At 43.4% G+C, this 12,615-nt stretch overlaps 1 protein-coding gene across 1 annotated transcript in view; it reads right to left on the minus strand.

Moving 5' to 3' along the window:
• Positions 1-11,380, minus strand: part of NEGR1 (neuronal growth regulator 1) — a 1,167,619-nt gene extending 1,156,239 nt beyond the window's left edge. Inside the window, exon 1 of the mRNA XM_074265586.1 lies at positions 9,988-11,380. Coding sequence (XP_074121687.1) covers positions 9,988-10,163 — 176 coding nt within the window. The 5' untranslated portion in view covers positions 10,164-11,380. The remainder of the gene's footprint in view (positions 1-9,987) is intronic.
• Positions 11,381-12,615: the final 1,235 nt, after the last annotated feature.

The following is a 12,615-nucleotide window of genomic DNA, read 5'->3' on the forward strand; positions in this document are numbered from 1 at the left end:
TAAATCTTTCTTAATTGCAATTTGTTCTGGCTTAATCTGAACTTGTGAGTATAGTTTGCCTTCTCTGCCCTAAAGAATCCTTCTAGTTATGATCTTGTGATCTTGTGATTGCCATTCTAGTTAGTTTAATTCCGTTCTATATTGGTAAAAGGAAAATCCAGCCTGGCGAAAACACAAAGTATCCCTGAATTAGAGAAAAATCAGTCAGGGGCGGAGAGAAACAGAAAGGTCCACCTAAGGATGACTCATCAAATGATACACTAGGAAGTGGGTGGAATTGGTAATGGGACCCTTAGTTATTCATTATGCTCAGAATCTGTCAATTATCTTAGTTCTATAGTCTCTCAATCCAAAGCATAAATATAAGGGAAATAGTTGGATGCTGAAGGAGAACATAGTGACTCACCAAACAAACCTCTGCATTTTGTAGATAAGGAAACTTAGAAGAAAAGGAAGTTTGATCAAGTTCACATGGCCAGCTTGTAATAGATGATACTAGAACCTAATTTTTAATAGAGCCAACAGAGGGTCTTATCCTAGGGTACATGTTTGTTTTGTTTTAATTTTAAGAATTGTATTTGAATGTGATTTACTTCTTTTCTATTCCTTCTGTGTTTTACTTTATATATTTTAAAATATTGTGAAAAGGGAATTATACACTTCACCAGACTGCCAAAGGAGTAATTCATATCTTTGTCTCTATCTCAGTCTCTTTCTCTCTCCCCCTCTGTGTCTCTCTTTGTCTCTATCTCTGTCTATGTCTCCCTCTCTCTGTTTCTCTCTGTCTCATCCTGTGTCTCTCTTTGTCTCTATCTCTGTCTATCTGTCTCCCTCTCTCTGTTTCTCTCTGTCTCGTCCTGTGTCTCTCTGTCTCTATCTCTGTCTATCTGTCTCCCTCTCTCTGTTTCTCTCTGTCTCGTCCTGTGTCTCTCTTTGTCTCTATCTCTGTCTATCTGTCTCCCTCTCTCTGTTTCTCTCTGTCTCGTCCTGTGTCTCTCTTTGTCTCTATCTCTGTCTATCTGTCTCCCTCTCTCTGTTTCTCTCTGTCTCGTCCTGTGTCTCTCTTTGTCTCTATCTCTGTCTATCTGTCTCCCTCTCTCTGTTTCTCTCTGTCTCATCCTGTGTCTCTCTTTGTCTCTATCTCTGTCTATCTGTCTCCCTTTCTCTGTTTCTCTCTGTCTCGTCCTGTGTCTCTCTCTGGACAAGATAAAACAAGTGAAAGAAACATGGCACTGTAGTTTATGATATGTCATAGGGTAAGCAAGCTAAGCCTTAGGTCCCAAGTCAAGTATTTTTTAAATTCATAAAGCAACTTGGCAGGCCAAAGAGCTGATAGATAGTTGGGACTTCAACAGGATTAACTTCCTGAGACTTCCCTTAAGAGAAATCACTGCTATGACAGACAGACAGAGAATTTCGCAAAAAAGTCAGACCAGAGAACTGAATTTCCTCCTTTCCATGAGCCCTGGTGGTTGCCTGTAACTTGAAGCACCAAAAATATACTTCTCTCTTTAACATTAAAAGCTTTTCTTGACCTTTTCCTTTCTTCTTTCCCTCTTTCCCAGACTTCTTAAACTTTACTCCATGCCACCTAATAGCAACATCAGCCTCCCAATAGTTCATTAAGCACAGCTTCTTACTGTCCATCCACCCTGCCCAAATTCTTCATCCTTTTGCCTCCAACTCTTAATTCTGCTCAATTTCTTTAAGGTTCACTTCAAATATCCCTCCCTGCACATCTGGCCCTTCTTAGCTCTTGCTCTTTACCTGCGATGTCCATAGCTCTAAAGGCCTAGTTTTCTATAGAATGTCTCTCCCATTAGAATGAAAGCTCTTTGAGGGCAGGGACAACGTTCACATTTACTGGTATCTACTGTGCTCAGTTATTGACTCCTAGAAAATAAAACATTGCTTAATATTTGCTAACTGACTGAGGTTTTTTGAAAGCAGGGATTATCCCAGTTAAAAATAAAGTAGGAGTAAAAAAAAAATCTAAAAAACTAAGACAATTTACATCATTGAGTGAAATCTGCCTTCTACTGGAAACCTGATTAAATTTGTATTTAAGTTCATCTAATTGCATCCACTTGAGGGTGGAGTCCATAGAGGTAAGAAAGAAGAAAAACAGATGGAGACAGCTCCTGGGGTACTAGAAATAAAAACAAAACAAAACAAAAAATGGGGGTAGCTTTGACTCTTTGATCAGATCCTCAATAATTTTTAACAATATAAAGATACTAAGAACACAAGTTTAACAAACAGAAAAGAAAAGGAAGAACAGAAACTTTCAGATAAAGTATGAAAGAGAAAATCTAAAAGAAGAGAAGGACAGTGGTCTTGATGAGTCAGAGCCATGTGAAATCCCAAGCCCAACCTAGAAGAGAGATAAAATTGGGGCTGTGCAATAAGCTTTGTTAAAAAATGATACAGCTTGATAAAGGGTCCTTTGTATGTGTGTGTGTGTGGGGGGGTTATGTTCATTAAGTATTTTACATTCTAATTAACTGAAGATACTGAAAATTAAAGGGGGAAGAAATGTCTAGTAATTTCCAAAGAGTAGATTTCACTATAGTAATTATATATACAGTTGATATATTCACAGAAAGAATTTTATTCTTGTTTTATTAGATCACAAAAGACGATAAGCTATCAAATCTTATCAACATATTGTTACAGGAAAATGCTTTACAATCAATGGTGTTTTTTTTTTTTTCTAATAAAATTACAACCCAGAGCATTTTTGATGTCTTATTAAAAGTATTTTATGATTATTTCTACAGAGAAAGAAGTCATATTATACATTGAAATTCTTTAAAACTTTTGTATGTCTCAAATGAGACAAGCTGAAAGCCCACTAGTCAATCATTATTTACTTCTTTCTATACATCTCTTTTTACGCACCAATGGCAGGGCCCTGAACTCACCTCAAAATAGTGACTATTACTACTACAACTTTCCCATTAATATTAATACCCTAGTAAACTCTCAAGTAAGGATGGAGATCAACTGACTTAATCTACACAATCCCTGCATCTTTCTAGTTTGTCCAAGAAATAAGCCAACACATTAAACTGCTTCTACATCACCATGATTATATATTGCCCCCAAAACCTTTTAAGGTCAATGTACCTACAGTAAAAATGTTTTAAAAGGGGGGAGATGAAAAAAATTACAAATAACATTATTCCTATGAAACAAAAAGAGGACTTGACCTGAACATGCCATGTGAAAAGTCATAATATGAAAAGAAGCACTACATCCGGGAAGTTGGACTACTGTGAACTCCATCCAATGTAAAATGCAATTTCCCTACAACTGAATGTGAGGATCAATAATTTCATAAATTGGTGGTGGTGACTCTAAGCTTTATACATAGGGACAATATTGAAAGGAGTATATTCTATATGATTCCTTCAATGCCAAAGATGGATAGATTTGATGAAACAAGAATCAATAAAATATCTATCAACTCATGAAATAGTCAAAATAATTGGCCGCCATTTTCTATTGCTGAGCTTGCTTGCTGATATCCTAGAATGAATATTGATATCTATAGAAAATACATAAATGTCTGATTGTGAGGGAACAAAATATGAAACAATAAAAAATAAGATCAGGAAGAATCTGGTACAAAAATTGTGTTTTTGGAATTTAACATCTCAAAGACATTTTAAAAAAGGAACTTTCATTCATTCTCATAGCCTAATGTAATTTGAAAAAAGTTGGGAAGACAAGATAAGAAATATCAGGATTCAGCTTTCTATGTACATGTGTAACTTCTGTGAATGCTCAAAGAAATACCATCTAAAGAACCTGACTAGGGTAGAAGCAGCAATCACCTTTCACCTGAGAAAGTCCCACAATCTAGCACATCAAGTCCATCCAGCCCTATTCTGCCTTCAGATAATAGATTTTTCTTCCACTTTGGTGATTGAAGAACAAATGTCTATCTTATGAAAAGAACCTTATTTCTCTTGACTAACACAAAAAGTGGCTTGAATAAGTTCAATTTTTATCAAGGAGAAAGCCATAACATTGATATTCAATGGGTGGAAGAGAAACATGTTAAAAGAATGAAGTTAGAGACAATCCTTTATCCAAAAGTTTGTGAACATTGTCAAGACATAATATCAATTAATTCAGGTCAGTTCCCTAAGCATTTATTCACAGTCTGCTATTTTCAGTCATTGGACTAGACATTGGAGATAAAGAGAACATTGAGAAGCCCCTATTTTTGTGGAGTTTCTATTTTAAATATAATTCCCCCCATAATTATGTGAAAAGTAGTATATATCCACTTCAAGAGATAGAGAGAACTAATATCTCCAGAGAACAAGAAAGTCCTCTGGTAGATAGCACCTGAGCTAATTTTTGTAGGAGGAGGTTTATATAAAGTTCGCAATACGTTAAGCACTTTTTGTAATATCTCCCTTAGTCCTCACAACAATCCTGGAATTCAGATACCATCATTATTCTCATTTTACCGTGCAGGAAATTGAGGCAAAGTTTAAATGATTTGTCACACAACTAACAAATATCTTAGGGCAAATTTGAACTCAGGTTTTCCTAAGTGGTTGACACCATGAATAAGGCTAAAGATTTTAAGAAGAAAATGAAAAGAGGTTCTAATTTAATGTCTAAGAAAGATGAACTATTTTAGTGATGTCAATGTGGATTTGTGTTTTAATACACTTATATTAATACATAAATACATATATGTATGTATATGTTCAATATGATGTCATCAATTTGTTTCTAAAAAGAAACCCCTCTCGATTGTCGATCTTGGTCCTGTCCTTGATATTAATACTTTCAAACAATCACTTCTGTTTTCCAGATATTGTGAAAAAATGTTGGTTTTTCTTATATATATATTTTTTTTTTTCTTTTCTTTTCTTCTTGTTATTCCTCTCCAGAAAACTTGAAGTGACCTCAGTGACTAATCACTGATTTCTAAGACAATATGATGTTTTGATGATAACTTGCTGGCAACTTTGCTTCCATGTGGTGCCTTGTGAGATGTTCCAAGAAGTGGGTTGAGAGCACTGCTACAGGGAAAAGCAGGTTCAAGGAAGAAGAAGCAAAGCTCTTAGAGATGGAAACATCCACACAGATACCTCTACCAGGTCATACACAGAGCAAGAGTTGTAAATTCAGAGTCGGTAAAACCAGAATTCAAATCCTACCTCAGATACTCAATCACTATGACAACCTGAGATAGTGACTTAAATACCCATTTAGTCTCAATTTCCTCATCTGTAAAACAGGGATAATGATATTATCTAAGTCACAGGGGTATTATAAGGATCACTTGAGATAATGAGTTAGTGCTTTGTGGACTTTCAAGTCTTACATAAATGTCATTTCTTCTTCTATTACTAAAACTGAAGAGGAACGATAGGTTTGTAGTAAGAGAAAAACTTAATCCTTCTTCCCAGCTGAATTTCATGGTTCTCTACCATTTTCACTTCAATAGACCATTTATTTCTCTTGATACTTTGAACTTAACCAAATATAACCAGTAGCCATCATTTTAGTTGAATCATATTCCAACTACTCTCGGATGGTTATCAATTTTGTTTAATTGTACAAATTTCCCCAACTAAACCGAGCTCCCTTCACCTAAAAATGATCTGTCTCCTTTAAGCCCTGCATATTCTCACAGTTAAAATAAAATCAACTAAAATCCCATAGTAAATACAATACAGCAATAATAATATCTTTGGAAAGGCTATTATTTCAAGAAAAGTAGATAGATGAAAATCGTAGGTACGAGATGATGTATGACATGCATTATATAGAATATCCTATTTACCCATCTTTAAATATATTTATCTCTTTTCTGATCATCTCTCCTTTATTCCCCCACCTTCAAATCCTAGGAATAGTTGAAGAAGCAATAAAAAGCCCAATTAGAGCAAAGTCTCCATTGGTTTTCTAAGTCTCCCAGAGATGAATAAAGAGCAAAGTGTCAGGTTTCAGATATCAACACTTACCTTTAAATGCTGCAATCTGCATAGCTTATAGAAGGCAGGGTAATATAAAGAAGAAGAAACAAAACAAACAAAATCCACTAACCTTTCAATACACACATGAATCATCTTTCATTAAGCTCAATGGAACATATATTCTTAATATAGCTGCGGCCCATTTCTATCATTAACAAGCTAATGGAAACATGTTCTTAAATGGTGATAGCCATTTAAAATGTATTCTAGATGGACAAAGATTCATCTAAATCCCAAGTTTCCTGTAGGGGAAAATGTTAAAAGATATCTCCTAGTGCACTGCTGCCTCATTAAATCCATTACCATTAGGAGGGCCAGATCTTTTCAGCACCCCCTTCGGAGTTGGGGCAATGGATTATATTAGTTTTAGCAATGGACACTTTTGCATTTTCTATGCTATTTCATTATGCTGATCCGGTCAGGAGAACACGTTCAAGATACTGAAAATATAAAAGAGAATTTCCTGAAAGCTTCTTTATTGCCTTAAATCCAGAGGACAGCCCTTCAAAATAAGAGAGCTGAAGTCTGAGGTTCTCATATATAATTCTAACAAGGATTTTCTTGTTGTTTTATGAGGTCTAAGTAAAGAGCAATGAAAAGCTTTGCGATCCCCAATATCAGCCTCTCTCCCCAAATGGATCTTGTCACTTGGGAGATGAAAACAAACATTTGATCTGAAATTTGCAGTCTCATGGAAGTTACCCTGAAGTGCATTATAAGCAGACCTGAAAAGATCTTCCTTTTTTTTTTTTTGTTTTGTTTTAGGACACAAACATGAAAATGCAGCTTCTCACAGAAGCTGAGATTACTGTTTGCTTTTTTTAAAAAACACATGCAAATATATATGTTTAAATAGAGCTATTACTTGATACAGAATTGGAATCAGTTCCATCACAAATTGCACTGTTCCTGGAACCATGTAGTGAGAAGGCAGGGAAAAGGAAAGCAGAGGGAAGGAGAAAAATGCATCATCCTGATAATTAGAGAACATTCAGCCTAACTGGAGGTCCCCTCAACTAAAATCAGGCGACCTGGCTATAGGAAATGACTAGGGGGGAAAAAAAAAAAGTGTGGCAGTGCAATTCACGGTCAATGATATTAATCAAGCACCTTCCCTTGAAGCTTTAGGTACAAGGCCCAAACAGCAAATTTTCCCACCTGAGAGCAGTTTAGGATAGTAAATGGGCTCATTTTAGCAATTAAGGAAACATGGAAAAACTTCACTTGAATAACCATCTTCAATGCATTTCTCCATCCATGGGGAATATGAAGGACGCTAAGCACAGAGCTCTCCCCAGAGGCCTGTAGGATACTGTACAGACTGTATGTAGAATGAAGTGGTTTTTTGCTCCTGTGTCTGTCTGGGTGCAAGGCCAGCAAAAGCTTCCATTTAATCTTTTCTTTTAAATCGACTTATTAAGGAACATCGTTAAGTGGTGATTATTTTCATTAAAAAAAGTTGAAGCTATAAAATAAGCCACTAAAGAGAGAGCTTGAAAAAGGCAAAGGCTGAAGGTAAGAAAAATTAAGAGGTTAATGCAAGGCCCTCCAAGTGAACTCATTTTGCACCAAACTACTACCATGGAGCATCCAAAGCTACACAAATTTGGGGGCATTAGTGGCTCCACACCAAACATAAACATCACTTGGGGAGAAAAGGAGAGAACCTGAAGTCCTAACCCAGGGCCTTAGAAGCCACAGTACTATGAGGCTGCTTGTCTTGTTCATTCTGAAACACCATCTCCCAATGATGCTATCCAACAGGAAACATGAATAACAGAGAATACTTCCCGATAGGGTGACAAATAGGATATTGGTATATTGAAGCACCTATGGCCCACCCCTAGGACCATGGAACATCATTTTTCAAGCCATGTCACAGAGGTCCGAACTTCTTAAGAGAAACTTATCCCTCAGGAGGCAAATATGGGTATCATTCAAACGCTCCACACCTGGGGCTTTTCAAGTGTGTGATGTGAATGCCAACCAAAGGGAAGCCTTTGCTTAGTGATCCCCAAACAGTCCTGAATGCGATATGCCTTTGCTATTAGTCTAAGTTCACAACAGAGTGATCAAAATGATCACTAAAACATCTTCCAAATGCAAAGATTAAAGAATACATATATATATATATATATATATATATATATATATATATATATATATATATATTTTTTTTTTTTTTTCCCCATCTAAATCTGGTCTTCTCAGGAGGTTTCTGAAGAGGGAATCATGTGCCACACCCACAAAGAGACATTTCAAAGTATATTTACTATTCTAGAACAATTGCTACATTTCACCTCGTCCGTAAATGGGCCGATATCTCGTAGTCCACATCTAGAAGCTATCTAACTCTCATTGGACAAGAAGAGGACATCGAAGGTAGCTTTGAGCCATATGTCCGGTGGAGCTACAGAGCAGGAGTCTGGCTGTTGCTGGGCAAAGAAGGTTCAGGGAGAGCTGCTGAGGCTTCCTGAAGTCTGAGCACCCCCTGAGCATCCATTTCTATCTTCCCAGAAGAAGAAATATTTTCAGCACTTAATTGTGTTTAAAGGGAAAACTGGGCTGTTGGTGTTCAGGAGTGACAAACCACTTCCGCTCAAAAGCTTATGAAAACAGAGAGGAGAGACGGAGGGAGGAAAGAAGGAGGGAAGGATGGAGGGACTGAGGGAGGAGGTACAGAGGTGTGGAGGGAGAGGAGTGGAGGAGAAGGGTGGAAAAGGGGGGAGGTATGGGAGAGATGGAGGAAAAGGAAGGAGGGAGGGAGAGAAGGAGAGAGAGAGAGAGAGAGAGAGAGAGAGAGAGAGAGAGAGAGAGAGAGAGAGAGAGAGAGAGAGAGAGAGGTTGTAGATGAACATAGTGTGTACATTTTTGAGTGAGAATGTAAGGATTGTGTGAACAGTGAAAGGGCATGTGTCTGAAATTTAAGAGAGGCTGTTTATAAGTGTAAAAGTGTATTATAGAGTGTGAGAAGGGGGGGTGGGGGTGGGGGAGAGTGCTAATGTGTGCAAGAAATCTACAGATGAGAGTTGCAGCAGGCAGAAGCAGGGGATTTCTGGGGCAAGGTAAATAGATATTGAAGGCTTGGAGAGTGTTGGAGATCGAGCCTGGAAGGAGAGAGAGGAGGAGGAAACATTTCTGTATGTGTGGCAGAAGTGCCACGGGAGGAAAACAGAAGAGGGAAGAAGAAAGGGCAGAAGAAAAAAGGAGGGAGAAAACCAGGGGAGAGAGAAGAGCTAAAAAGAGGATGGGACAGAGGGGGGACGATAGAAAATGGGAAGGAGGGGAGGCAAGAGGTGGGTAATGTGAGAAAAATGGGAAAAAGGCAAAGAAAGGGGGGATGAGAAAGCAGAAGAGAGAAGATGCTTAGAAAAGAAGGAAGGGAGGAGAAAAGTGACAGGAGAGTGTGGGCTAAGGGAAAGAGCAAGGGGAGCGGGGAAAGAGGGGAGCAGAGAGATGGAGGGAGAGGAAGAAAGAAAGGAAAAAGAATCGCCTGCGAGCGGCGGAGCCTTGGGGCGAAGGGAGGGAAGGAGGGAGGGAAGGAGCTAGCGGTTTTCCAAGAGCTCTTGCGAGAGAAAAATAACAACAAACCTGCCTAACTTGTCACACTCAGAGTAAACCTTGACAGTAACAGGGAGACCTTGGACCCGTTTCCAAGGGGCCCCAGCGCCTCCTTGCCAGCCCTCACACTTTCCTCAGCCCAGTTGCTCCTACCCAGGGAACGGGAGGTTCAGCAAAGTGCTTTGAGATCAGTGGGCTGGTGGCGGCTTCGCTCCCCTCGGAGAGCCCGGGTCCCATCCTCGCCAGCTCTCAGGAGACCCACTCGCATTTCTTCTCTTATTATCATTATTTGGCTACTGAGCAGCAAACGGAGGAGAGGGGGAGGGGAGCTGGAAGGGGGGGGGGAACCACACAGAGACGGAGAGAAGTAAGTAGCATGGGAAGAGAGAGGGGGAGAAAAAGGCACTGATTGTCCTACCTAAGCACCGCCGTGTCCCCCTTTCTGACCATCAGGTTGTCCACTGCCGGCCAAGGCAAGTCCATGCTCTGTCCAGCCGGGAGGCAGGAAGGCAGCAGGCAGCAGAGGCTCAGCAGCACCGCGGCCAGCCACTGGTTCGAGCAGCAAGCGCCCTGCACCAGCATCATGATGTCCATCCCTGCTAGAGCTGCTCCCCACTCTCCGGCAGCCTCCAGCGCTCCGTCCCCCACCCCCTGGCGCTCGCAAGTCCTCCTTTCCGGGGAAGCAGGCGCCACTCCGCAGCTCCACAGTTTGCTAGGGCTGTGTGTGTGTGTGAGTGTGTGAGTGTGTGAGTGAGTGTGCGTTTCTCCTGGTTTCTCTCTGCTTTTTTTTTTTTTTTTTTTCTTTTGGTCGTTGGGGTTTCCCCCTCTTCCCCAGCACCGCCACCACCTCTTACTCCTCCTCTTCGCTCCCTCCCTGGCCAGCCACCCCTTCCCGCCACACTCCTCCTCCTCCTCCTCCTCCTTCTGCTCTTCCTGGCTGCTTTTGGCCGGGTGCGTCCGGAGTGTGGCTAATTCTCGGGTGGCTCGCACACCATCTAGCGAGGAGCGCAGCGCGCTGGAGAATGAGAGGCACAGGAGGAGGAGCAGCGGCGGCGGCGGCGGCGGAGGAGGGAGCGGAGGCTGGGCGGGCAGCAGCAGCCGCAGCCGCAGCAGCAGCAGCCTCTGCAGCAGCAGCAGCAGCAGCAGCAGCCACAGCAGCGGCGGCGGCGGCGGCGGCGGCGGCAGCCGACTCGGGCTCAGCCTCGGCAGCGGCAGACGGCCCCCAGGCTCGGAGCCCGTTGCCAAGCGGCCGTTTCCTTAGCAACCCCTCCCGGTGACTGGTGATGGAGCAGTTAAAAAAAAAAAAAAAAAAAAAAAAAAAAAACTTATATGTACACACACACTCACACACACACACACACACACACACACACACACACACACACACACACCAAGAGGAGGTACATTACGACCACTCCAATCAAGGGGAGGAGAATAAGAGAGGAATAATTAAAATCATGATAATAAGAAGAAGAATAACACTTCACTGTGGTGAAGCAGCACACGTTGGGGATGTAAGGGAGTTTGTGGTGTTCCTGCCGTGGGGGGTGGGCAGCAGGGGAGGGGGCATCTCTGTAAGTTTCAAGTCCCGTGAGCCGCGGCCCTGGCGCCATCATGCCGCCTTTGGCCGGGCAATCGCTCCTCGGACGCGGCCGGCGGTACTTAGTGCGGGTACCCTGTGCCAAGAGCCGGGCCGCAAAGGCGAGCCGGGACTTGTTCTCGCTCCTCGGGCGCGCAGCCGGGGAAGGGCTTTGGCGTGGAATTGACTCCGGGATCAGTCAATAAATGCAGGCGGATTTCGAGCGGGTTTTGTGATCTCCTGCTCGGGCGCGCGCGCGCGGCGCTGGGGGACCGTGGTGGGGCAGTTGTGTGGGGTGGCCACGGAGGAGAGGGGCCTCAATCAAACGCTTTAATTGGAGAGGGCCGCGCGCTTGTGTGGGGCTCGCTTTTGTTATGTAAGAGGTGGCTTAACCCGTGGGGGGCCGCCGGCTTCCCGGAGCCTCTAACGCCAGCCTAGAGCCGCGTTAGCTCCCCCGGGCCGGGGCGGGGGGGCTTCCAGGGTCGCCCCCGCTTCTCCAAGCCGCCACAGCGGCGGAAGCCCAGAGGAAAGACAGCCAGACGAGTAGAGAGACAGACAGGCAGGCAGACAGACGCTTCCCCTCCCGACTGGAGGGGCAGAACCCGAGGCTCCGAGTGTCTCCTCCAAGCCACGCTGGGCTCCCGCGAGCTGCCCCGCGGCCCCGCAGGAAGGCTGCAGAGCTGGAGAGAGGACGGGAGGCAGCCAGCCTTGTCCTTAGCCCTCCCTCTCCCATCCCGGTCCTCGGAGCGAGCCCGGGCCCTCTGCAGATCAATGAGAAACGCGAAGCTCCGAGCAGGAGCACTCGCACCAATCGATCCTGCGGGGGAACTTTGGACAGTCCTGGGAGGAGGGGGGGAGAATGCGGGCATGATAGCGAGTCGCCCAGAATTTCGCCCATTTCTGCACTGTTTCCCCCCATTTTCTCTTTCTCTTAAGCCCTCCCACCCCTCAAAAAAAAATCAACAGCAACCCCCACCTCCATCCCTCCAGTCGGTCTAAGACCATCCTGGGTTCGTCTGGTCTTGTCTGGGTGGGGAGATAAATAAACCCCTAAAGCAAACGCCCCCCTCCCCCCGCCCCTTCCCCGCTCGCTCTCAGACGTTAGCTGCATCTCGGGCTGAGCCGGCAGAGAGCCATCATCTCTGCAGGGGTCAGCCTTGGGCTGCCTCCCTGCACCAAGCTGTGTGCCAGAGTCTGGCCTGATGCTTCCTATTCCTCCCGCCCGGAGGATTTTCCAGCGGATTTAGGAAGTGCGTGCTGCGGTTTGGGGGAGTCAGTCCTCGTCACTGACCTCCCCCCCCCCCGCTGAATGCAGGGAGAGCTCCCACACTGCAGACCTTCCCTCCCCCCGAATTCCCCTCCCAGACTTGAACTTGGAGGCTCAGCAATGAAGCGCGGGTTGTGCAGCCGGAGTTCCCAGCGCTATTAGCATTAAGGCTTAAGTCTCGGAGCTCGTCTCGAAACTCC

Source organism: Sminthopsis crassicaudata, chromosome 4, assembly GCF_048593235.1.
Source record: "Sminthopsis crassicaudata isolate SCR6 chromosome 4, ASM4859323v1, whole genome shotgun sequence".
Classification (NCBI taxonomy): domain Eukaryota; kingdom Metazoa; phylum Chordata; class Mammalia; order Dasyuromorphia; family Dasyuridae; genus Sminthopsis; species Sminthopsis crassicaudata.